Here is a 25261-nt window from a genome sequence, read left to right as displayed (position 1 = left end):
AATTCGAAGGGTTAATCGTAAGGAGATACCAGAATAGCCATCCAGCAGTTTGGATGCCATCCATGTATGAGTCAGAGAGTCATTAAATCATGCAGTACAGAAGCAGACCCTTCAGTTGATTAGTAAGGGTACCATGGGTTATGGGGGGAAGGCAGGAGAATGGGGTTGAAAGGAAAAGATAGATCAGCCATGACTGAATGATGGAGTAGACTTGATGGGCCAAATGTCCTAATTCTGCTCCTGTAACTTATGAGTCCATGCTGGCCATCAGTTATCCATTTAAACTTATCCTACACCAATTCCAATATTCCATTCTCCTCTTTGGCGTAAGATGCATGAAGACATCTTTGCATCATCAGCACCAAACTGGTGCTATAATATGCTGTCTCAGTGTACCACTGCTACACACTTGTACCTGCATCTGAGATGCTTATCCAAGAGGCATCCAAGTGTTTATGTGTAGTGATACTTATGCTGAACTGCATACAAAAATGAATTTCACTGTACCTCGGTACATGTGACTACTAAAGTTCCTTTGTCCATTGACCATTGACCATCAGCATAGCACTTTTCGTCAACAGAGCGGAACATTTGATTGAACACGCCAGAGGCCTAGTTTCCATGTTGAACTCTTCTCTCGGTCAGTGAAATGTTGTGGTTTTCTGGAGGGATGAAGCTTACATTTTGGGAGAGGGGAGATTTTTTTTCTCTCACTTAAGTTGCGTCGCTATTGTAGCTAGAGACCCGGTGTAAAAATTGATACCCAGTCGCAAGTCCTTAATATGCAGCAGGTAAGGGTCTTTTGTTATAGGTAGACACAAAATGCTGGAAAACTCAGCGGGTGAGGCAGCATCTATGGAGAGAAGGAATTGGCGACATTTCGGGTCGAGACCGCTTTGCGCAGTGGCAGTATTGTAGCCAATGAGGTTTACATCGCCAAACTCAGACCCTCTCTCACACAGACTGCTGCTGACAGACTCATCCATGCCTTCATCTCCTCCCGACTGGACTATTGCTACTCACTTCTCCTTCGCATCAGCTACACCTACATCAACCGACTCCAACTGGTCCAGAATGCAGCCGCCCGACTCATCACCCACACCAAATCCTGGCATCACATCACTCCAGTCCTCAAAAAACTTCACTGGCTTCCCATCTCCCACCGGATCACCTACAAAACCCTGGTCCTCACCTACAAAGCCCTCCACCATCTGCCCCCCCCCATATCTCACTGACCTCCTCTCCCCCTACCAACCCTCACGGTCCCTCAGATCCACATCAGCCGGTCTCCTCTCCATCCACAAGTCCAACCTCCGCAGTTTTGGGGACAGAGCCTTCTCCAGGGCAGCTCCCAGGCTTTGGAACTCCCTCCCCCAACTGATCCGCAATTCCGTGTCCCTCACCATCTTCCAGTCCCGCCTCAAGACCCATCTCTTCACCTCTGCCTATCCTTAGCCCCATGTCCCCGTCCCTTTTCATCTGTGCATTAATTGCCTCATACTGTGTTTTGTATTGAATTCTGTCTTTACTTTGTGTACTAGTCATGTCTCTACTATTTATTTCATTCCCCTTACATGTTTTTCCTCTACATGCTCAATTTTTGTAAGGTGTCCTTGAGACTCTTGAAAGGCGCCCATAAATAAAATTTATTATTATTATTATATTACCCAAGGCACGATTATTGCTTATGGAAGTCCTTTGTTATACCTTGTTTTCGAATTCAACCTAATGCATTCAAGCTTCAGACATGGTGCAATGTAACGTCATTCTTGTATCGCATGTTTGGCATGATTGAAGGTGTTGTGAACAGTTTTATTTGTTGATACTGTAAATATTGAAAGTGTGAATATTTCTTTCAGCTGGCTAAAGCCCAACATTGACCTGACTTGAATTGTGTCAATATATGTTATTTTCTCCCCTCGTTACTCCTCGCATAATATTTTGAGTTTGATTCCATCATCCCAACAGGTATTCTAGTATATTCAATTGTCCTAAAGATGAACCCTTCAATTTGTCTTAAGATTAACCCTTCAATTCTTAAGGAGGAAAGAGAACCTAAATCATTGATCATGTATGAGCCTCAATATCCCTTCATTTAACTTGCACCTCCTAGGTGTCGTATGGATCACCACCATGTCTCACCATGTATCCTTCAACAGCATCAGAACACTGTGACAACATTTTCAACCTCATGGCCTCCATGTTTAGGATCAGTGAAGATCTGGGTTTGATGCGGGAGTCTTCCAGAACAATATGGTTTCGTCCCCGAATAACTTTCTGGTCCAATGTTACTCTGTGTCCTTGGCACAAAGGTCTTCCATGTTATCCTGCATTCTCATTTATTCCTTGCACAATAGGGGCGACCAATTAATCTACAACGAGGTTCACCTGCACCTCTTCCAACCGCGTCCGCTGCTCTAGATGTCAGCTGAGGAAAGACATTGTTGCCATAGAGGGAGTACAGAGAAGGTTCACCAGACTGATTCCTGGGATGGCAGGACTTTCATATGAAGAAAGACTGGATAGACTCGGCTTGTACTCGCTAGAATTTAGAAGATTGAGGGGGGATCTTATAGAAACTTACAAAATTCTTAAGGGACAGGCTAGATGCAGGAAGATTATTCCCGATGTTGGGGAAGTCCAGAACTAGGGGTCACAGTTTAAGGATAAGAGGGAAGTCTTTTAGGACCGAGATGAGAAAATCATTTTTTACACAGAGAGTGGTGAATCTGTGGAATTCTCTGCCACAGAAGGTAGTTGAGGCCAGTTCATTGGCTATATTTAAGAGGGAGTTAGATGTGGCCCTTGTGGCTAAAGGGATCAGGGGGTATGGAGAGAAGGCAGGGATGGGATACTGAGTTGGATGATCAGCCATGATCATATCGAATGGCGGTGCAGGCTCGAAGGGCCGAATGGCCTACTCCTGCACCTATTTTCTATGTTTCTATGAAATTCCGGTGCAATACTGAGGGTTTCCTTATTCGCACCAAGGAGGTGGGCTTCACAGGCTGTCAGCATTTAACTGCCCATCCCTAATTTAGTTCAAGTTAGAGATTCAGTATGGAAACAGGCCCTTTGTCCCACCGAGTCCACGGCGACCATCAATCGCCCGTTCACGCTAGTTCTATGTTATCCTGCATTCTCATTTATTCCTTGCACACTAAGGGCAACCAATTAACCTACAAAGAGGTTCACCTGCACCTCTTCCAACCTCATCTATTGCATCCGCTGCGCTAAGTGTCAGCTGCTCTACATCGGTGAGACCAAGCGTAGGGTTGGCGATCGCTTCGCCCAACATCTCCGCTCGGTTCGCAATAACCAACCTGATTTCATGGTGGCTCAGCACTTCAACTCCCCCTCCCATTCCGAATCCGACCTTTCTGCCCTGGGCCTCCACCATGGCCAGAGTGAGGACCACTGGAAATTGGAGGAGCAGCACCTCATATATCGCTTGGGCAGTTTGCACCCCAGCGCTATGAACATTGACTTCTCTAATTTCAGGTAGTCCCTTCTTTCTCCTCCTCTTCTCAGCTCACCCTCAGCCCATTGTCTCCGCCTCTTCCTTTCTTCTCCCCCCCCCCCCCCCCCCACCATCACATCAGTCTGAAAAAGGGTCTCAACCCAAAACATTGCCTATTTCCTTCGCTCCATAGATGCTGCCTCGCCCGCTGAGTTTCTTCAGCATTTTTGTCAACCTACAACCCTACAAAAACCGATGGGGTAGGATGGAACTGCAGATGCTGGTTTAAACCGAAGATATACACAATAAGCTGGAGAAACTCAGCGGGACAGGCTGCACCTCTGGAGAGAAGGAATGGGTGATGTTTCGGGTCCAGACTCTTCTTCTGGGGTGTGGGATGAAACCCATGCAGTCACAGGGAGAACATGCAAACTCCACACAAACAGCACCCGAGGTCAGGGTCGAAACAGGGTCGCTGGTGCTGTGAGGTAGCAGTTCTACCAGCTGTGCAACTGTGCTGCCCTGCCTTCAACAAAGACTATTTGATTAAAATTCTGCTCTTGTGATTTGCCTTTATTCAGCAGCCTTATAGAAGAATCAGCCAATGTTACAAATTCCCCATGAGAAGGTGCTGGAGAGCTGCCATCTTGAAGTGCTGCTGCAGTCAGTACTTGAGGTGCGGATATAGACAAAATGCTGTTAGATAAAGAGTTTCAGGATTCTGACCCAGTGATGGTGAAATATTTCCAGGTTAGGATGGTGTGTGGCTTAAAGGGCAACTTCCAAGTGTTAGTGGTTGACAGCACTATCAGAGTTTAGTTTAGTTTATTGCCACGTGTACCGAGGTACAAATAAAGTTCAGTAACGTCTGATTAAAGATAGTCTGAGTATTTCCAGTAAGGTGGATGGTAGCTGAGGATCGCTCTCTAGTTGTTGATAAGATGGTTCAGTTGCCTGGTAACATCCGGGAAGAAACAGTCCCTGAATCTGGAGGTGTGCATTTTCACACTTCTGTACCTCTTGCCTGATGGGAGAGGGGGGCAGAGGGAGTGACCGGGGTGAGACACGTCCTTGAGGTGAGACATGAAACCAAGGCCTCAGCCAACTGGGAAAGTTCCTCCAGTTAGTTGTCTAAGCTATTCTGACACATTCCCCTAACCTGTAACTTCTACTGCTGTGAAGAACACTGGAACATCACCAACTATATTCCCCCCCCCCCCCCCACCCCCACCCCGCACTCCACCAAATAACACACCATTCTGACTTGGACATATGTTGCCATTCCACCATTGTCAGAGAGTCTAAATCATGAAATTCCTTCTCCAAAGACATACTTGAGTAGAACTTTATACTCTAGAGATACAGCGTGGAAACAGGCCCTTCCGACACTACTAATCCCTGTGGCACAGTGGCGCAGCGGTAGAGTTGCTGCCTTACTGCGCTTGCAGCGACCGAGACCTGGGTTAGATCCTGACTACGGGTGCTGTCTGTATGGAGTTTGCACGTTCTCCCCGTGACACGTGTGCTTTCACTGAGATATTGGGTTTCCTCACACACTTCAAAGACGTACAGGTTTGTAGGTTGATTGTCTTGGGTTTTTATACTTGGTATAAGTGTAAAATTGTTCCCTAGTGTGCGTAGGCTTCTGCTCATGTGCAGTGATCACTGGTTGGCGAAGACACATGGGGGCCGAATGGCCTGTTTCTGCGCTGTATCTCTTAACTAACCTAAAACAAAGAACAAAAGAATGAAAACTATGAAAAGAACCTCTTATACACCTCCAGTTTCCCTCTCCCCTGATTCTGAAGATGGGTTTCGACCCGAAATATTACCTGCTCCAGAGATGCTACCTGACCCACTGAGTTACTCCACCATTTTATGTCTACTTTCGAACTGCAGTTCATTCCCCCTCATTTATTCAATAACTTGGATCAATAGATTGCAGATGCTAGAATCCTGATGCAGGTTTTTAATCCAAAATATTGACAATTCTCTTCCCTCCCACAGATGCTGCTCAACCCATTAGGTCCCTCCAGTAGGTTGTTTGTTATTCCGTCAAGGATTGTTAAAGGCAAGAGGTTACGTTATATAATGTAAGAAAGGCAGATTGAATTATTAACACAACTATATAAGACTGAATACAATATTTTGTTGTTTATGCAGTGTCCTATTGGAATGATGGCCAGATGCCCAGAATCCAATTGGATTGCACCAAGATGCTGTGTGTTGTCAGCTTGCAGTTCTTTATTGATTTGAGGAGTTTAATGGACATTGCTCCTTAAAACGCTATCTTACATTTTGTTTATTTACAATGAGGGAAATAAATTCTTGAGATTGCAGTGCATTAACTAAGTGTCTTGAACAGAGGGAAAAGTAATGATGTTGCAAATGCAAACATCCTCCAAGGCACTCATAGATTTTGAAGTGACATTGCTTGCCTAGATAATGGTTGGAAAGGATTTATCCTCTCTGCTGACTGGAAGGGGATGTGAATTTGAGATTGTCCCCTCTCCTCTTGGGATTCATTGCAGGCAGATCCCTATCCCGTCCAACGAGGGTTCAATTAGGGATTCTTTTAGTTTTAGTTTTAGAGATACAGCACAGCAACAGGCCCTTCGGCCCACCGAGTCTGCATACTAATGCTATCCTACACCCACTAGGGACAATTTGCAATTATGCCAAGCCAATTGACCTACAAACCTGTATGCGTCTTTGGAATGTGGGAGAAAACTAGGGCACCCAGAGAAAACCCACGAAGGTCAGGGGGAGAATGTACAAACTCCGTACAGACAAGCACCCATATTCATGCTCGAACCCGGGTCTCTGGCGCTGTAAGGCAGCAACTCTACTGATATGCCATCATTCTATCAGAATAGAATTCTTCTTTCATTGAACCAACCAAAAAAATGCTTTAAAATTACATCTATGTTCATAAAGGCTGTTGGATATGAGGAAATGGAAGAACTGACATGACTGTTGGATTTCAAATCTATCATTAGGCAAAGAAAATAGAGCTTCACCCTGTGCCTAACCCATGTTGGCACACTGGCACTGGTGGCAGAACCGCTGCATTGGAACGCAAGAGACACAGGCTCGATCCTGACATTGTGGAGTTTGCACGTTCTCCCTGTGGCTGTGTGGGTTTCTTCCAGGTGCTCTGGTTTCCTCCCACCCCCCAAAGACGTACGAGTTTGCAGGTTAATTGGCCTCTGTGTAGGGAATGGATGAGAAGGTGGGATAACAAATAACTAGTGTGAACGGGTTGTGTGGACTTGGTGGGCCAAAGGTGTGTAGGAAAGAACTGCAGATGCTAGTTTAAATCGAAGATAGACACAACATGCTGGAGTAACTCAGCGGGACAGGCAGCATCTCCGGAGAGAAGGAATGGGTGACATTTCGGGTCGAGACCCTTTTTCAGACTGCAGGGCCAAAGGTCCTGTTTTTGTGCTGTGTCTTTCAATCAATAACTAGAGGGCACCAAGTGGCTCAAGTTTCATCATGGCTGGAGGTTTGCTTAAATTGCGTACCACAGAGCAGTACTGCAGCCTACAATGTCTGAGTGAATGACATTCACTCCCTTGATAGTTCTTAAATCCATTTAGCGAGAGGGAGTGGCATTTGCCCGGGATAGCATCAACCAATTATGCGCAAGAGTAGATGAAAATTTAAAAAAAACTACTGATGCTGAAAGTCTGAAATATGCACGGAGAATTCTGCAAACTTTCAACAGGTCAGTCAGCATCTGTGGAGAGAGACAGGAGTTAATGTTTGAGGTCAGAAATCCGCGATAGAGAGAAGCAAGTTATTTGTACGTAGCCAAGTCTATGAGGTGTGTGCTGCTTCAGTTTAGTTTAGAGATACAGCATGGAAACAGGCCCTTCAACCCACCGAGTCCATGCCAACCATCGATCACTTGTTCACCCACTTTCTCATCTACTCTCTGCATATTATAGGCAAATTACAGAAGTAAATTGATCTGTAAACCCGTATGTCTGTGGGAAGAAATGGAAACACCTAGAGGAAACCCAAGGGTCACAGGGAAGAACGTGCCATTTTCACACGGACAGCACCCGAGGTCAGGATGGAACCAGGATCTCGGGTACTGTGAGGCTACAGTTCCACCAGCTGCTCCACTGTGCCATCCTTCTGTTGCTCCAAATGCCTGCACTCAAGGTTTCCTGAATGCTCTTCCGCCAGTTTGGTCACCCACGGCCCAGGACTCCTGAAAGTCAATGAGGATGTTGCATTTATTCAAGGATTCGAGGATTAGTACGGGTGTCAGGGGTTATGGGGAGAAGGCAGGAGAAATGTTTGGTTTAGTTTAGAGATACAGCACTGAAACAGGTCCTTTGGCCCACCGAGTCCGTACTACCAATGATCCCCATTACACCAATACTATCCTACGCACTTGGGATTCTTTACAATTTTGTTACCGAAGCCAATTAGCCTGCAGCGTGGGAGGAAACCAGAGATCCCGGAGAAAACCCACGCCGGTCATGGGGAGAACGTACAAACGCCGTACAGACAATACCCATTGTCAGGATCAAATTCCTAGAACTTATGAACTTCAAGCACATCCTTGAACGTCTTCTTCTCTCTGCCTGGGAGTCACTTCCCACAACAGAGCTCCGCATCATCTGTGTGTTCTATGTCTAGTTATGGGCGAGCTAGCAACTTAATGCAACTCAAAGCCATGGAAGTTGACCTGCGGAGGACTATGGTATTGGTTCACCTATCCTTCACATGTATCAATAGTTCAATAGAGCTTTATTTCCGCATATGTAACTGCACAGTGAAATTCATTTCAAAGTCCAAAGTCCAGTCGGCCTGCACGCTCCATGTACAGGAGCAGTTCCCGCGACCCGACATCCCCCTCCTCTCCTGGCCCAGCCATCTTTGTGTCCTGGGGGACACTTCCTGCAGCCGGCCATAAAGGCACTGGATGCATTCCCCTGGTTCATTCCCACTCCTAGTGTCCAACATCTCCAGCTCCCTCCTGGTTATCCAACGAGCCTCTGGGTGGGCTACCGGTCCCACCGACCAACGAGTCTTCAGGTGGGTTCCCAATTGCGCAGAGCGATGAGCTCTTGGGTGGGTTCCCGATTCTGCCAAGCCTTCATCTCCTTAAGGGCCTGTTCCACTTGGGCGTCATTTGCGTGTCACGCAGTTGGCGCGCAAAGATTTTGTACATTCCAAAATCCTGATGTGCCGCGCGCAACCGCGCTTCACTGCCTACGTCACCACGCACCATGCGCACGTAATGGGCACCAGGCGCGCATCACGTGCTCGTCGCAATGCGCGCGTCGTGTGTTTCGAGACGCGTAAATGATGTCGCGTAAATTACGCCCAAGTGTGACATTAGTCATTGTTCACAGTTATTTCATTCCATGTGCAACCATCAGGCTCCTTATTCCCCCATCCGAGAGTGTTATAATACTGTTGGTGAGTTAATTCACAGCAGTGACATTCTGAGTCACTAATAAATGCATTGACATTATTCACATCAGCACAGTGCAGGAACATAGTGCCATCTGCCACACAGTTTAGTACAACACCGAGACAACCATATGACCATGAATTAAAATGAGAGCTTGGGATCGGCCTCAGATGCAATCAACCATCTGGGCACAAGTTGCAATCAAAATTCTACTGGGACAAATAACCCTTCCTTTCCTGATAATTCTACAATGACTAAATGCCGCCTGTGAAGTCAGTGATGAATGAAGGTTTCTCGTGTTATGAAAGAAAGAGGAGAGAATGCACGCAGCCATCTGTCCAATATTCCTTCCCCAATCAAGTCCCAAAAGAGGTATTTGCAGTAACTCCTTTACTTGTTGTTTGTGGGATCTTGCTGTGTACAAGTGGCCATCTTAATCACCCACATGCCAAAAGTGTCATGCGCTGAAATGAGAATTAGTTGTATAAAACTTCCTGAAAAGCCATAGCTGTTCAAACACTAACATTTCTATAATATCCCTGTAACTTGTGAACGTAGACAAATTCTTGATTAGAACGGGTGTCAAGGGTTATGGGGTGAAGGCAGGAAAATGGGATTAGGAGGCAGAGATCAGCCATGATTGAATGGCGGGGTAGACTCGATGGGCCGAATGGCCTAATTCTACTCCTATAACTTGTGAACATGTGAATCTCACCAATATTTCTTCCAAAAAGGATTCTCCCTTGGAAGCATTTGGAAAATGTTACGTTGTTAACAGTGCTTATAACTGCACGTTTTTGAGCTGTATACTAGTAAGTTGCTGCAAGCTGCATCTACAAATGCGCCGTAGATAGCATTTTATCGGGGTGCATCACTGCATGGTTTGGGAACATCTCCACCCAAGTCCGCGAGAAATTGCAGAGAATTGTGGAGGCGGGCCAGACCATCACGCAAACCAACCTCCCTTTCGTTGGCTGCTCACTGTACCTCACGCTACCTCGGCAAGGTCACCAGCGTAATCAGGGATGGGTCGCACCCCAGGCACTCCCTCTTCTCCCCTCTCCCATCGGGCAAGAGGCACAGAAGTGCAAAAACACACACCTCCAGATTCAGAGATAGTTTATTACCAGCTACAGTATCATCAGGCAACTGAACCATCCTATCAACAACTAGAGATTGGTCCTGAGCTACTGTCTACCTCATTGGAGATCCTCAAACTATCTTTAATTGGACCTTACTGGACTTAATCTTGCAGTAAACATTATTCATGTTATACCATTGATCATGTATCAGTAGACTATGGACTGCTCCACTGCAATCATGTATATAGTCTTTCCCCGAACTGGTTAGCACGCAACAAAAAAGTTCTTTATTGTACCTCAGTACACGCAACACTAAACTAAACTAAACTAAACTAAACTGAACTAAACTAAAGAAAGGTGAGTGAGCAATGTGTTCAGTTTGTTCCTGAATCGGTCCGTGATCAGCAAACTGCAACTGCACCAAACGCTGGCTGCAAACCCAGCTGATTTTAGACGTACTTCTTTGAACCTCAAAATGATCTTCTCTATTAAACTTCATTAAAGGCCAAATAACTGCCTCTTGGCTTTCGTCGGCTTGGCATATCAAAGAGAGGATATGAAACAGAATTCTATATGAGCATCCAAATAGTTAGCAAGAGCCAAGAACTTAATATGAAACAAAATTCAGTCCTCATTGTGGAGCCACAGGAATTCTGCTTTGATCTTGACTGTGTATCGTGTTATTTTTAAGAAAGAACTGCAGATGCTGGAACAATCGAAGGCAGACACAAAATGCTGGAGAAACTCAGAGGGTGAGGCAGCGTCTATGGAGAGAAGGAATAGGCGACGTTTCGGGTCGAGACACTTCTTCAGACTGATGCTGGGGTGTGGGTGGGGGGGGGGTTGTGGGGAAGAGAAAGGAAGTAGGCGGAGACAGTAGGATGTGGGAGAACTGGGAAGGGGGAGGGGAAGGAGGGAGAAAGCAAGGGCTATCTAAAATTAGAGAAGTCATAGTTCATACCACTGGGGTATAAACTACCCGAGCGAAATATGAGGTGCTGTTCCTCCAACTTGCGCTGGGCCTTACTCTGGCAATGGAGGGGGCCCAGGACAGAAATGTCAGATTTGGAATGGGAGGGGGAGTTGAAGTGCTGAGCAACCAGACAATCAGGTTGGTTAACACGGACTGAGCGGAGGTGTTCAGCGAAGTGATCGTGTTAGTTTAGAGATGGAGAAAAGGAACTGGCCCTTTGAAAGCCCATCGACTCCACACCGACCATTGATCACCCATTCTCATGAGGAGCATCTGCAGTTCCTCCCTACACATTAGTTCTGTTGTGCCACTTTCTCATCCACTCCTTACATACGAGGGGTAATTTATAGAGGCCAATTAACCTGCAATCCAGCAAGACTTTGGAATGTGGGAGGAAACTGGAGAACCCGGAGAAAACCCACGCGGTCACAGGGAGAACATGCAAAACTCCACACACACAGCACACGAGGCCAGGATCAAAGCAGGCTCTCTGGTGCAGTGAGGCAGCGATGCCATTGTGCGTGATGGAGGACTTATGGTCTCAGGCCCCCTTTAGGCTAGGACAGAGAGAAAGAAACATACTGGAAATTCAACTAATCCAGGTTTAACCTCAATTTAGGAGCAGGGCCTTGCTTAAATGTTTCCGAGTCACGGAATGATACAGCACGGAATCGGCCCTTCAGGCCACCAAATTTCTGCCCACCAGTTGCACTAATTCTACACCAATGCCATTTTATTCTCCCGACATTTATTTTTTTTCACCCTTAGATTTTATCATGCGCCAATGTGCTCGGAATAATTTAGAGTTCAATTAACTGACCATCCCAGAGGTCTTTGCGATATGCAAAGAATCTGTAGCACACAGGGGAAATTCGGAAGATCACGGGGAAAACGTGCAGACTCTACACAGACAGCGCCAAGGGTTAAAATTGAACTTGGGGCACTGAAGCTGTGAGCTGACTGCACTGCATGCTGTGCCACTGCGCCAATGTATTTCCAGGATGCCATGTTAAGAGGATGTTCGACTGCCTGGCAGGGAAGTACTGCAGCAACAGAGTACACAGCAATTCATGGGGGATGTCATAATCACTCGGAAGGCAAGGGCATTATAGAGTTATCGAGCCTGTGTTGTAGTGGGGCCCGCCCAGCAGAGATGGGGTCACACTGTCCATGCAGGGGGATGTGATCTAGGGGCAGGGTGCAGAAGGACATGCAGGAGATTGGGGGAAGGTCTAATCTTGCTAGCATATTTAGATTAGTTTAGTTTATTGATACAGAGCGGAAACAGACCCTTCGGCCCACTGAGTCCATGCTGACATGGAACCCCCGCACACGAACACTATCCTACACACACTAGGAACAATTTATAATTTTACTGAAGCCTTTGGCCACCAGGAATGCTACAATTCAGCAAACGTTATGCTCAACAGTAGCTGTAACAGTTGCTGCCTTGCAGCGCCCGGTTCAATCCTCACTACGGGTGCCGTCTCCAAAGACGTACAGGTTTGCATGTTAATGGCTTCAGTGAATTGTAAATTGTCCCTTGTGCGTAAGATAGTGCTCGTGTACGGGGTGATCGCTGGTCTGCGCGGACATACTGGACCAGAGGGGCTGTTTCCATGCTGTAATTCTAATGGCTAAAGTCTTGCTATTTATTAATGGCCTACCACCAGACAAGACAGGGAGGAACAAACCTATCACTTTAAAAAAAAAGGCTTTATATCTTTTTTAGGGCAATTCTAAAAAATGGCAGCCGTAGTAATTTTATAATTAATATGACAAGGGTTTGCATGGAGCACATATGGTGCTTAGTCCTTGAAATTGAGTCTGAATGCATTTGTTTTGATTCTCTAAAGCGCAGCATGTGGAGCAGCTATTTCATTGTATCAGCAACCCCGCTTCAATCCTGACCTCCTGTGTTACCTGTACCATTTCCCTGTGGCCATATGGATTTCTTTTGGTCATGTTTGTTTAGTTTAGAGATGCAACATGGAAACAGGCCCTTCAGCCCACTGAGTCCACGTTGTCCATCGATCACCCATTCACACTAGTTCTACATTATCCCACTTTCTCATCCACCCCTTACACACTAGGGACAATTTACAGAGGCCAATTAACCTATAAACCCGCATGTCTTTGGATTGTGTGTGGAAACCGGAGCACCCGGAGGAAACCCACAAGGTCACGGGGTGAATATGCAAGCTCTACTCAGACAGCACCCGAGATCAAGATCAAACTGGGTCTCTGGAACTGTTTCCTGCCACATCCCACGAATGCGCAGATTGTTAGGCCAGTTGGCCTAGTAACATGTCCCTAGTGAGCCCTCAAGGGGTAGAATCTAAAGATAGTTGTAAAGAAAGTGGGAAAAATAAAAAGGTAAATGAGTGGATGCCTGACAATTGCCTGGACTGAAGGGTGTGTTTCCGTGCTGCGTGGTTCCCTGATTCACGGTTCATTTTTAAGATGCTCTTTGACCCAGCATTTGATCATTTGTTAAATAAGTCTTCACGCACCGTGTCAAATGTTGTTGATTATTGCTCCTGCAAAATACCTTTGGATGTTTCACCATGCTGAGGGTGCTGCAGAAATGCGGGTTGCGGTAACATGGTTGTAACACGATCCTGTTGCATTCCCATCTCTTCCAGCTCGCACCTTTATTACAGTAACTGGCAGGCAGGTAACAAACTCTTTCTTGGAGAAACAGATTGTTAAAGTGAGATGCTGAGAGTTGAAACAACTGAAACTGTTGAAAAGTCTGAAACTTGAGGCATGATCCCAGGATGATTGTTTTAATAATGTTCTCATTACTTTCTTGCAGGGTTAATAGTGTATTTGGGAATGATGTTTGGAGCCTTCATCTGGGGTGGCCTGGCAGACAAAATGGGCAGGAGGTATTGTCTCATCATCGCCTTGAGCATCAATGGAGTCTTTATTATCTTCTCATCCTTTGTCCAAGGTTATGGCATCTTCTTGTTCTGCCGGCTGCTTTCAGGAGTTGGGTAAGTGCACTGTGGTTGTTTTAATAGGACAACGATATCATGGGCATCCGGACATTTCTGCAGCAAATCCTGCTGGCATTTAATCCATTCAAGATAATCCTGGCCGTCTAGACTGCTCTCTTCTCTCTGGCCTAGACTTCAACACCAAGACTTGGGAGGGTAACCAAATGTGTAGGAAGGAACTGCAGATGGATATGACATAATGCTGGAGTAGCACAGCGGGACAGGCAGCATCTCTGGAGAGAAGAAAGGGGTGACATTTCGGGTCGTGACCCTTCTTCAGCCTGAAAATGTCACCCATTTCTAAACCCGAAACTTCACCCATTCCTTCTCTCCAGAGATGCTGCCTGTCCCGCATTTTGTGTCTAACTTGGGAGGGTAATGTGGACCAACACACAAGTGCTGAAATGGAGGGATTGCTGGGAGAGGAATTATGGGTTTGGATGGAATATAAACCAATGGACTAATTTGACCTAGATACTTTAAGATCGTCTTGAGATAGGTTGAAGCTGAGCTCGGCCAGATGATCGTCCCTAGTGTGTAGGACAATGTTAGTGGATGGGGATCGCTGGTCAGCGCGGACTCGGTGGGCTGAAGGGCATGTTCCCGCACTGTATCTCTAAAAAGAATTAATGCTTCAGGTCGATGACCTTTTATCAAAACTAATGAAAGGAAATTAATCTGTAATGTTAACTCTGTTTCTCTTTCTAGTAGCCTGACGCAGAGTATTTGCAACATCTTCTGTTCTTATATCAGATTTTTAGTACCTAAACTATTTTATGTTTAGATGACATGCGGTAGGGACTATAAAATAGTTTAGGTAATGAAAATCTGATATAAGAACAGAAGATGTCTACAATTGATTGAAAAAAACATCAATTTCATACACATTTTAACAACCTTTGTTCAATAACGTGTCTTCCCTTACAATTTCCTACCTTGTGCACCGAGTCTGATCTGATTTATTTATTGTGTCATATCAATTGTTGAGGGAACTCTTTGAAATTATTTGAAGTCAGACCGTTTCCATTTTTCTTTGATATTTACAAGCCTGAATTTTATCGCCCTTGTTTCGACTTTCGGAGTGCTGCTCCTTATTGACGTGGACTAAACAACCCAGTTTGGCTTCAGTGCAAGAACAGTAGACAAACTAAATTTGCCTGAGGGGACTCTGGTGGATCTGGCCATATTTCTCATTTAGAAGTCTGAGATGTCATATGTTGCCTTGTTTCTAACTCCCAGCACATCCATAGAACTTAAAGACACCCCAGAAAGCCGTAGTACATAGCCACATATCGGCAGCTATGTGTGACCATTACTCATTCAAGGTCTTGGGACAAGCATTAATCTTCCTTGTTCTTGATTACTTTGAGGGATCTAAGATAAACTTTTAGCATGGAAGACTATATGCTCATTTTTTTAATCCAAACTTTGTTCACAAGAATGAGGCCTCCAAGTCCCTCAAGCCAGCCCCGCTTAATTATGTATGATTGAACATGATTATGATCTATGGTGGCCTCAACTCCTCCATAACCCTCATTTCCTCGACCGTTCAATACTTTCCTGAAAACACTTGTGGCTCGAGCTTACCGGGTCCCAAAGTAAGGGAAGAGCCGACCCTAACAAATGACAGATGGCTCAGGAAGGTTTGTAACTGGAGAGATACAGCAAGGCAACAGGCCCTTTGGCCCATCTAGTCCATGCTGGTCATCAACTACCTGTTTACACTAATTCAGCTTTATTCTCTTCATATTGTCGTCAATTCCCCTCAGGTTCCACCACTCACCTAAACAAAAGGGACAACATTCCTGTAAAGCAACATACCCTTGTTTTGTTTGGGGACAGTAACCAGGTGGAATGATTGAGAATGGGCGCTAGTCCTGTCAACAATTCCTGCACTCTGAACATTATGTTCTTTCTTCCATCTCTCAGTATTGGTGGCTCCATCCCCATCGTCTTTGCCTACTTCTCTGAATTCCTGTCTCGTGAGAAGCGCGGGGAACACCTCAGTTGGCTCTGCATGTTCTGGATGATTGGTGGGATCTACGCATCAGTGATGGCCTGGACCATCATCCCACATTACGGTAGGTGTCATGAACCACTGGTCCTCAGTTGGCCCATTCCACACCTTTAAAAGATATTTGGATAGATATACAGATCAGAAGGCTTTTAAGAGCTTGGGACCAAATGCGGGCAAATGAGTGTGAGCTAGTATGCCAACTTGGTCGGCATAGACAAGATGGGCTGAAGGGCTTGTTTCCATACAGTGCAGCTTTACGACATTCAAGAAACAATCAGTGAGTGTTTATGGATGGAAGCTTTTTGTCCTCAGATAGCAAGCAGTAACAGGAAATATATATTGTTGAAACAAGGATCTGCAGATGCCGGTTTACAAATGAAGCTACAGAGTATTGGAGTGCCTCAGCGGGTCAGGCAGCATCTCAGGAGAACATGGATAGGTGACAGTACACAAAAAAGCTGGAGAAACCCAGCGGGTGCAGCAGCATCTATGTAGCGAAGGAAATAGGCAACGTTTCAGGCCAAACCCCTTCTTCAGACTGATAGGGGGTGGCGGGGAGAAGGAAGGAAAAAGGAGGAGGAGGAGCCCGAGGGCTGGGGGATGGGAGGAGACAGCCCGAGGGCTAAGGAAGGGGAGGAGACAGCAAGGGCTAACAAAATTGGGAGAATTCAATGTTCATGCCCGCAGGCTGCAGACTCCCCAAGCGGAATATAAGGTGCTGTTCCTCCAATTTCCGGTGTTGCTCGCTCTGGCCATGGAGGAGACCCAGGACAGAGAGGTCGGATTGGGAATGGGAGGGGGAGTTGAAGTGCTGAGCCACCAGGAGGTCAGGTAGATTCTTGCGGACCGAGCGGAGGTGTTCGGCGAAACGATCGCTCAACCTCCGCTTGGTCTCACCGATGTAGATCAGCTGACATCTAGGACAGCGGATGCAGTAGATGAGGTTGGAGGAGATACAGGTGAACCTTTGTCGCACCTGGAACGACTGCTTGGGTCCTTGAATGGAGTCGAGGGGGGAGGTAAAGGGACAGGTGTTGCATTTCTTGCGGTTGCAACGAAAAGTGCCCGGGGAAGGGGTGGTACGGGAGGGAAGGGAAGAATTGACGAGGGATAGGTGACGTTTTGGGTCGGGACCTTTGTTCAGGCTGATGAAGGATCCTAACCTAGAATGTTGTCTATCCATGCTCTCCTGAGATGCTGCCTGACGCACTGAGCTACTCCAGCACTCTATGTCTTCTAGTATATATTGTTAGTTTTGTGTTATCTTGCCATGTTTCCTGGATACACCCACTGGAAGTACCCTGAGTGTTAAGCTGATAAACACACGAGATGATTTTACATATTGCAAGGTCCACAATCAATGGATAGGGATTAACCCATCATTGGCATATCCTTATTTATAAGACTATCCTCGGTGTTCTTCCTTCATACCTGCAGAAGTATGTAATTCGAAAAAGCACAGGAACTTATCAGCTCCACTCTGAGGACTTGTTCTTACTAACTGTACCTAAAGTCCGTACTGAACTGGGGAAAAGGGCATTTAGTTATGCTGCTCCCTTCGCATGGAACCAGCTGCAGAATGAACTGAAACTTAAGGAGCTGGTTTCTATAAACAGATTTAAATCCCTTCTTAATGATGTTGAAGCGGGCTCTTCTGTCTGTACATGCTTTGTTTGATGATGTTCTGACTGTGACTCTATTTATATGTTCTCTGTTGTTTTTTTTAAATTATTGTCTGTAACTGTGGAACTGTGCTGCTGCCTGTCTTGGCCAGGACTCTCTTGTAAAAGAGATTTTTAATCTCAATGAGACTTCTCCTGGTTAAATAAAGGTTATAAAAAAAACCCCCAAAAAACCCCATATTCAACAATAGTTTCAACAAAGGGGCAAGATGGTTAGGATAAGGGCAGCTCGGGGACTGGGTGGTGAGAGAGTGCAGAGGGTACAAAGAGCTCCTGAATGTCTTTGTGTTCCAGAGCCATTACCCTGACTCCACACCAACCCTTCAGTGCCTGGCTGTGTGAACAATGCCTGATCGGACCTGCATCTATGGTCGGGTCAGGTTACGTTGTGGTGAAGCATTCTGCTCTGGATTGGAGTGTGCCATACCACTCGATACTTCATTGAGGAGGGGACGTAGAACAGTACAGCACAGAGTCAGGCCCTTCAGCCCACAATTTGAAAAGTAAGAGAATAACTTTCACAAAGGGCGGTCACGGTGGCGCAGCAGTAGAGGTGCTGCCTTAACAGCGAATGCAGCGCTGGAGACCCGGGTTCGATCCCGACTACGGGTGCTGGCTGTGCGGAGTTTGTACGTTCTCCCCTTTCTCAGAGATCTTTGGTGCCCTCCCACACTCCAAAGACGTACAGTTTGTAGGTTAATTGGCTTTGTGTAAAAATTGTCCCTAGTGGGTATAGGATAATGTGTGGGGATCGCTGGTCGGCGTGGACCCGGTGGGTCGAAGGGCCTGTTTCTGTGCTCTATCTCTAAACTAAACTAAACTAAACTAAAGTTTGGATGGGTACATGGATAGTATAGGTTTAGAAGGTTATGGGCCAAATGCGGGCAGGTGGGAATGCTGCAGGTCAGTTGTGTTAGTCGGCAAGTTGGGCCGAAGGGCCTGTTTCCACGCTGTCTGACTCGAAAAAACGTTGAGTTTCAGATATACTTATTTGATATTTCATTTGATCAACGACATGTTTGAGATTTTTATGTTTACAGTGAAGATTGGGTGAGGTATCACAAAAACTGATGGTCTGGGATTCTGGTGTCTGAAGAAGTGTCGCCTATCCATGTTCTCCAGAGATGCTGCCTGACCTGCTGAGTCACTCCAGCATTTTGTGCCTTTGTTCCTGGATCTTGAACTTGGCTCAGTTTCAGTTTGGATGTGTTGAGGTTAGGCTCAGATCAAGTTGTAGTTCTGTGGAATTCCACTCCCCTTCCCTCCCATCTCAAACTCTTAACTCAACCTGCTGATCCTACAGAATTGTATTAAAATGCAATTCGTACCTTGTCGGGTGAGTGGATAAAGAGCCCAATGTGAGCACTGGAGTTGGATTTATAGAAGGGGTGATTAACTCGGATCTTCTGGGGAGTAATTATGTGGCCTAAGTAAATGATCGTGGCTAGAGGACCCTCTCTAAATATGGCGTTAGATTATTTCAGGTTGACAGTCTCCTGGGGAGAGAGGAGAATTATTCTTCTGATGAAGAAAATAAATCAGAAGCAACGTTCCTGCAAAATCACCCGTGGTGTGTTATTCCGAGAACAGGCAATCATGCTGTCATTTCTCAGAAATAAATAGGCTCTGGAGCTCGACATTAACAAGGCCCAAAGCACAAACCACAGCAGAACCAATTACAGGGTTAATTGGGAAGGAAGATCAGGGTGGGAGGTTGAGAGAGCATTTAGAGATTCACTATGTAAACAGGTTAAATCCTGGCTGAAATTATGGCTCACAACTTTTTTTAGAGATACAACATGGAAACAAGCCTTTTGGCCCACACAATGCTGGAGTAACTCAGTGGGACAGGGAGCATCTCTGGATATACAAGGAATGGTTGATGTTTCAAGCCAAGACCATTCTTCAGACCCGAAACGTCACCCATTCCATCAATCCAGAGATGCTGCCTGTCCCGCTGAGTTGCTCCAGCATTGTGTGTCTATCTTCAGTGTTAACCAGCATCAACAGTTTCTTCCTACACCTGTGGCCCACCAGGTCCACGATCGATCACCCGTTCACACTGGTTCTATGTTCTCCACTTTCACAACTGCTCTCTCCACACTAGGGACAATTTACAGAGCCCAACTAACTGACAAATCTACATGCCTTTGGAATGGGGGAGAAAACGAGCACCCGGAGAAAACTCGGAAGGCACAGGGAGAATGTGCAAACTAAACATAGACAGGCACCAAAGGTCAAGATCAAACCTGGGTGGCTGATACTGTGAGGCAGTAGCTCTATGAGGTGCTGCCTTATATAGATACACACTAAAACTGGTTGAATACTGGTTGAGATTCCCTTGCCAATGATATTCCATGGCCCCTTCCATACTCCCAATTCCCTGCTTGAGTTATTTCCTGCTTCCTTTATATTCCTCAAAGTCCCCCATCTGATTTCACCTTCCTAAACCTTACATATGCTTCCTTTTCCTCTGTCTTTTCCTTTTTTAACCAAATGCGCAAGCTTTCTCATTATCCTTATCTAGGGTTGCCAACTTTCTCACCCCCAAATAAGGGACAAAAGATCAAAATACAGAACAAATTCCCAACGGCTATTCGTTGACCAACTCAACCATGGCTGGGTGAATGATGAGTTGGCCCGGGTGTTGGACTGCACACAAAGCCCAGCTGGCGGGCCAGCCGAGGCGTTTTGGCCCTTGTGCAAAGTCTGGCTCCCCATCCAACTCATGAACCGATGATCATTGGCAAGGGAATGGGGTGGTGGCATCGGCGGTAAGCGCAGGTCCGAAGGTCGGACAGCTGGCCGGGCTGCAGAACGACTGGGCCACGGGCAAGGCTCTGCTGCTGCACTCCATCAGCTGCACTACGTCGGGACGGGTGAGGCGGAGCCGGACGCGGCGTTCCGACCCGACAGTCCCCTCGACCCGAGTAGTAGCAGTCAAATACGGGACAAGGGCGGTCCCGTATGGGAGAAACCAATTTAGCCCAAGATTCAGCATGTCCCGGCTAATACGGGACAGTTTGCAACCCTATCCTTGTCCCTCGTCCTTACTAGAACATGCCAAAACCTGAACTCCGATCAGCCAGTTTTTGAATGACTCCCACCTGTCTGATTTAAATGTAACCTTCATCAGCTGCTCCTAGTTTACTCTCCCTAGCTCTTGCATAATAATGTTGTCATTTGCCCTTCTCCTACCCTGCTTTCGAAATCCAAACCCATTGGAACTGATTTTCCAAAGACAAAGTGCAATCTATCCTCTCTGCGAAATGCAATCAGACAAAATCACCCCTCATAATAATCCAGCAGTAGAGACATGGAGATGTAAACAATATTGTTGTGTTGATTTTCTCAGTTGGAGAATTGACTGCCTTGCTATTATTTTCCAATTGCATAGAACCACAATTTATGGCACAGTAGCAGGCCATTCAGCCATCGTCTCCATCAAATGCCATCCCATTTCCTATCGCTGGGTCCACAGCCAGGACATCAAGTATATTTTTTAGACGCTACAAGGTTTCCTCCCCATCACGCTTCATTTTTAAGTCAGTAATTTCCAACTTCTCGCCATCCTCAGATAAAAAAATATTTTCCTCATCTCTCACTTTACCAATTACAAATCTATGCCTTTCAACTAATGGCCTATCTGCTGAGGGAAATATTCCTTCCCATTCACTCTTTCATTTACACTTGTTTTCAACGTTCTCTGTTCCAGAAGAAATAATCTAAGCCCAGTCAACCTTTCCTCAGAGCTAAAATTCTCCAGAGCTACGAACACCCGTTTCAATCAAAGATAGACACAAAGGGCTGGAGTAACGCAGCGGGTCAGGCAGCATATCTGGTGACAAAGGATAGGTGATGTATCAAGTCAGTAACCTTCTCCTGGTGGGGTTTAGGTCAGAGATAGAGTGTGGAAACAGGCCGTTCGGCCCACTGAATCTGTGCCGACCATCGATCACCCGTAAACTAGTCCTCTCCTACACACTCCAGAGATGCTGCTTGACCCGCTGAGTTACCTCAGCCCTTTGTGTATATCTTTGGTATAAACCAGCATCTGCAGTTCTTTGTTTCAACCTTTGCAATCACTTCCGTACCCTCCTTGATGTAAACACACCTTGCCTATAAAACCATGACCTGATCAACAGTCTTTAGCTAACAGTCTTTAGTTGTATACGATTCAAACATCTTGATTTATTCTTTGATTTAATAAATCTTTTGAGATATTTATACCTGTTTTCTTGTGATGATTAGTCATGTTGTACCAACTGTTACTGTGAACAGTAAACAGAAAGAATGTCGTTCCTTCAAAACAACAGATGCCAATTGTTCTTCTCCTTGAACTGACATTCACTCATTCTTACACAAACCTGCCTGACAATCTATCTCACATGCAGTGGCAATATCACTAGACAGCAAGCAGTAAACCACACTGCAACACTTCAAACCCCCAAACATCTTGATAACAAACAGGTTTTAACTCTTTAACACTGAACAATAAACTCTAATCGTAAGAAAGCAAACTGAATCCCAATTCAGCATAAGCTTGGTGAGCTGACTAAAATAGGAACCAAAATCAGACAGTGAAGCAGGCAATAGCTTACAAGCTGATATAAAATCATCGACCAGGGCAGCACGGTGGCGCAGCGGTAGAGTTGCTGCCTTACAACGCCAGAGACCCGGGTTTGATCCTAACTACAGGCGCTGTCTTTACGAAGTTTGTACGCTCTCCCTGTGACCTGCGTGGGTTTTCTCTGGTTTCTTCCAACATTCCATAGACTTACAGGTTTGTAGGTTATTTGAGTTGGTGTATGTGTAAATTGTGCTTGGCGTGTGTAGGATAGTGTTATGCCGCAGGAACCGCACGGAAACCTTGGGTGGGGCGCAAAGTCTCCAGAGGTTTCCGTTCAGGTTTCCTAAGTGGGACAGGGGCATTAGTGTGCGGGATCTCACTGGTTGGCATGGACAAGGTGGGCCGAAGGGCCTGTTTCTGTGCTGTATCTCTAAATTAAACTAAACTAAACTAACAGTACGGCTCACAATGTTTGTACAAAAACAATGTCTATGCTCTCAAAGAAACCAGCTTCTTAATGTTTAACTTAATTGTGGTGTTAGATGGTGATGGGGGGGGGGGGGGGGGGGGGTCATATTATGCTGTTCAGCTCCAGTTATAGAATCATACTCATAGATTCATACAGCCTGGAAACAGGCCCTTCAGCCCAACTCATCCATGCTGTCCAAGATGTTTCTCATGTTTGATCCATACCCCCCAAAATCTTTCCGATCTATGTACCTGCTTAAATAAATGCTCCTTCAATATTATTGTACTACCTGCCTCAACCACTTCCTCTGGCAGATTGTTTCATATACCCACAGCCTTCTGTGTGAAAATCCTATGTGTGGTTCTTATCCTTGAATCCAGCACGATTTAGAAGGAACACCTTCCTGGCAGTTGCAAGAACCCAAATTAAACCAGTTGGAGGCCAAACATAATATTAGTTGGATTAAGTTAGATCATCTTAAATCTTTAAATCTACAGTGCCTGCAGACCAGATGAAGCAAGTGTTTACTAAGCCAGGATCATATAGTTCAATATTAATAGGCTGTGTGGTAGAAGGATGTTTGGCTTCCCATTGCAATGAGCACCAGCGCTTAGAGTAGCAACATTACAGATGGTTACTGCAAGAGACATTGTGTCAGCATTATCTCATATTTTTACTTGAACGGCACGGTGGCGCAGCTGTAGAATTGCTGCCTTACAGCGCCAGAGGCCCGGGTTCGATCCTGACTACGGGTGCTGTCTGTGCCGAGTTAGTACATTCTCCTTGTGACCGCGTGGGTTTCCTCCAAGTGCTTCAAGTTCCTCTCAACCTCCAAAGACGTACAGGTTAATTGGTTAATTGGCTTCAGTAAGATTGTATATTGTCCCTTGTGTGTAGGATGGTGCCAGTGTAAGGGGTGATCGCTGGTCAACGTGGACTCGGTACACCGAAGGGCCTGTTTCCGCGCTGTATGTCTAAAGTCTAAAGTCCACGGAAAGTGAATGAATGAATGAATAAGTTTATTGGCCAAGTATTCACGTACAAGGAATTTGCCTTGGTGCTCCGCCCGCAAGTGACAACATCTTCTTCTTCTTGCGTATGGCGTGCGCAGCCTAAAGTTGTAGGACAACTTGTTCTATTTGATCTTATTTGATTGTGCACACCAGGTTGATTGCAGTCGTCAAAACAGGGCGGACCACGTGAAGGTTGCAATCTCCCACCCCAAGTGGCAACATGACATACAGCGACAGTTAGGAATGACACATAAATCATTAAACATGAAGAATAAAAGATCCCATTGTGACTTTTGACAATGGGACAACGGGCCTTTATGGCCAAGTTCAGACTAACAACTTTTAAAAAGATTTGGACTTGAGGGGCACAAGATGGCACCTAAAACAGACTCAGTGTGGTCTGCTACCTTACACTCTAATTTGTCCCTGATGTAGGATTGTCACTGAGCCGTATGCAAAAAAAGAAAGTCACTGTGCTTTGGTAAAGTTACACTAAAGTACCATTGAACATTGAAGCTTTGCAGAAAACATTTCTTGTCTCTGTCTGGGTATCTGCTCCTGATGGCGACATTAGAAACCATTTTGCACTCAATATACCATTAGCAGCGATGGAGTGCTCTCCACTTCTGAAGTTCGATCCAATTGAAGTCCGCGGAAGTGGATTTTGGAAGTGGTGTGCAGATGGCATAATCAAATTTAATTGATTTCTCGTGGTTAATTATTCAAATATTAGTCTCATCAAGTAATGTTTATCCTGTATGAAGTATATTTCCACAATCTTGGAATGTACTAATGTACTTCGTGGTCATTTGAGTATCTATAAAGTAATTGTTTCAGCTTCCAAATGGGAATCATGGCGGGCAACTTTGACTGTAGCCAGATCCCACAAACAGCAATGGTTAGGGTGGCGTTCACTTTGCACGAGAGGTAACACATATTAAAAGGTTCAATTTGGTAGCCTTGATGAGTTTAGATCCCTTGTAAACGCACAGATATTTTGCCCAGAGTAGGGGAATTGAGAATAGAGGACATAGGTTTAAGGTGAGGGGGGGAAAGATGTAATAGGAACCTGAGGGGCAACTTTTTTTACACAAAGAGTGCTGGGTGTATGGAACAAGCTACCGGAGGAGGTAGTTGAGGCAGGTACTAACTCAACGTTTAAAAAGCATTTAAATAGGTACATGGATAGGATAGGTTTAGAAGGATATGGGTGAAAAGCAGGCTTGTGGGACTAGTGCAGATGAGGTATGTCGGTCGGCATGGGCAAGTTGGGCCGAAGGGCCCGTTTCTACACTGTAAGACTCTCTATGTCTCTCTCTGTTGGAAAGGATACAGAGGAGATTCACAACTCATTACAGGGAATTGTAGGTTCGAATTATAGGGAGAAGCTGCATAAGCTGGGTTGGTTTTCTTTGGAGCATAGGAGCCTGAGGGGTGACCTTACTGAGGTGCACAAGACAACGAGGGCATGGGTAAAGTGAATGATCACAGTCTTTCTTCCTGGGGTAAGGAATTCTAAAGCTCGAGGGTATAGGCTTAAGGTGAGAGAGGAAGGA

General features: G+C 45.7%; 1 protein-coding gene across 2 annotated transcripts in view; it reads left to right on the top strand.

Moving 5' to 3' along the window:
* The window catches only part of sv2b (synaptic vesicle glycoprotein 2B), a 144248-nt gene that overhangs the window by 95015 nt on the left and 23972 nt on the right, over window positions 1-25261 (top strand). For both annotated transcript variants that reach the window (XM_033050706.1, XM_033050707.1), the window contains exons 3-4: window positions 13771-13951; window positions 15884-16035. In XM_033050706.1, the coding sequence (XP_032906597.1) occupies window positions 13771-13951; window positions 15884-16035 (333 nt within the window). The remainder of the gene's footprint in view (window positions 1-13770; window positions 13952-15883; window positions 16036-25261) is intronic.

Source organism: Amblyraja radiata, chromosome 34 (genome assembly GCF_010909765.2).
Source record: "Amblyraja radiata isolate CabotCenter1 chromosome 34, sAmbRad1.1.pri, whole genome shotgun sequence".
Taxonomy (NCBI): Eukaryota; Metazoa; Chordata; class Chondrichthyes; order Rajiformes; family Rajidae; genus Amblyraja; species Amblyraja radiata.
This window is presented reverse-complemented; position numbering and strand designations above follow the sequence as displayed.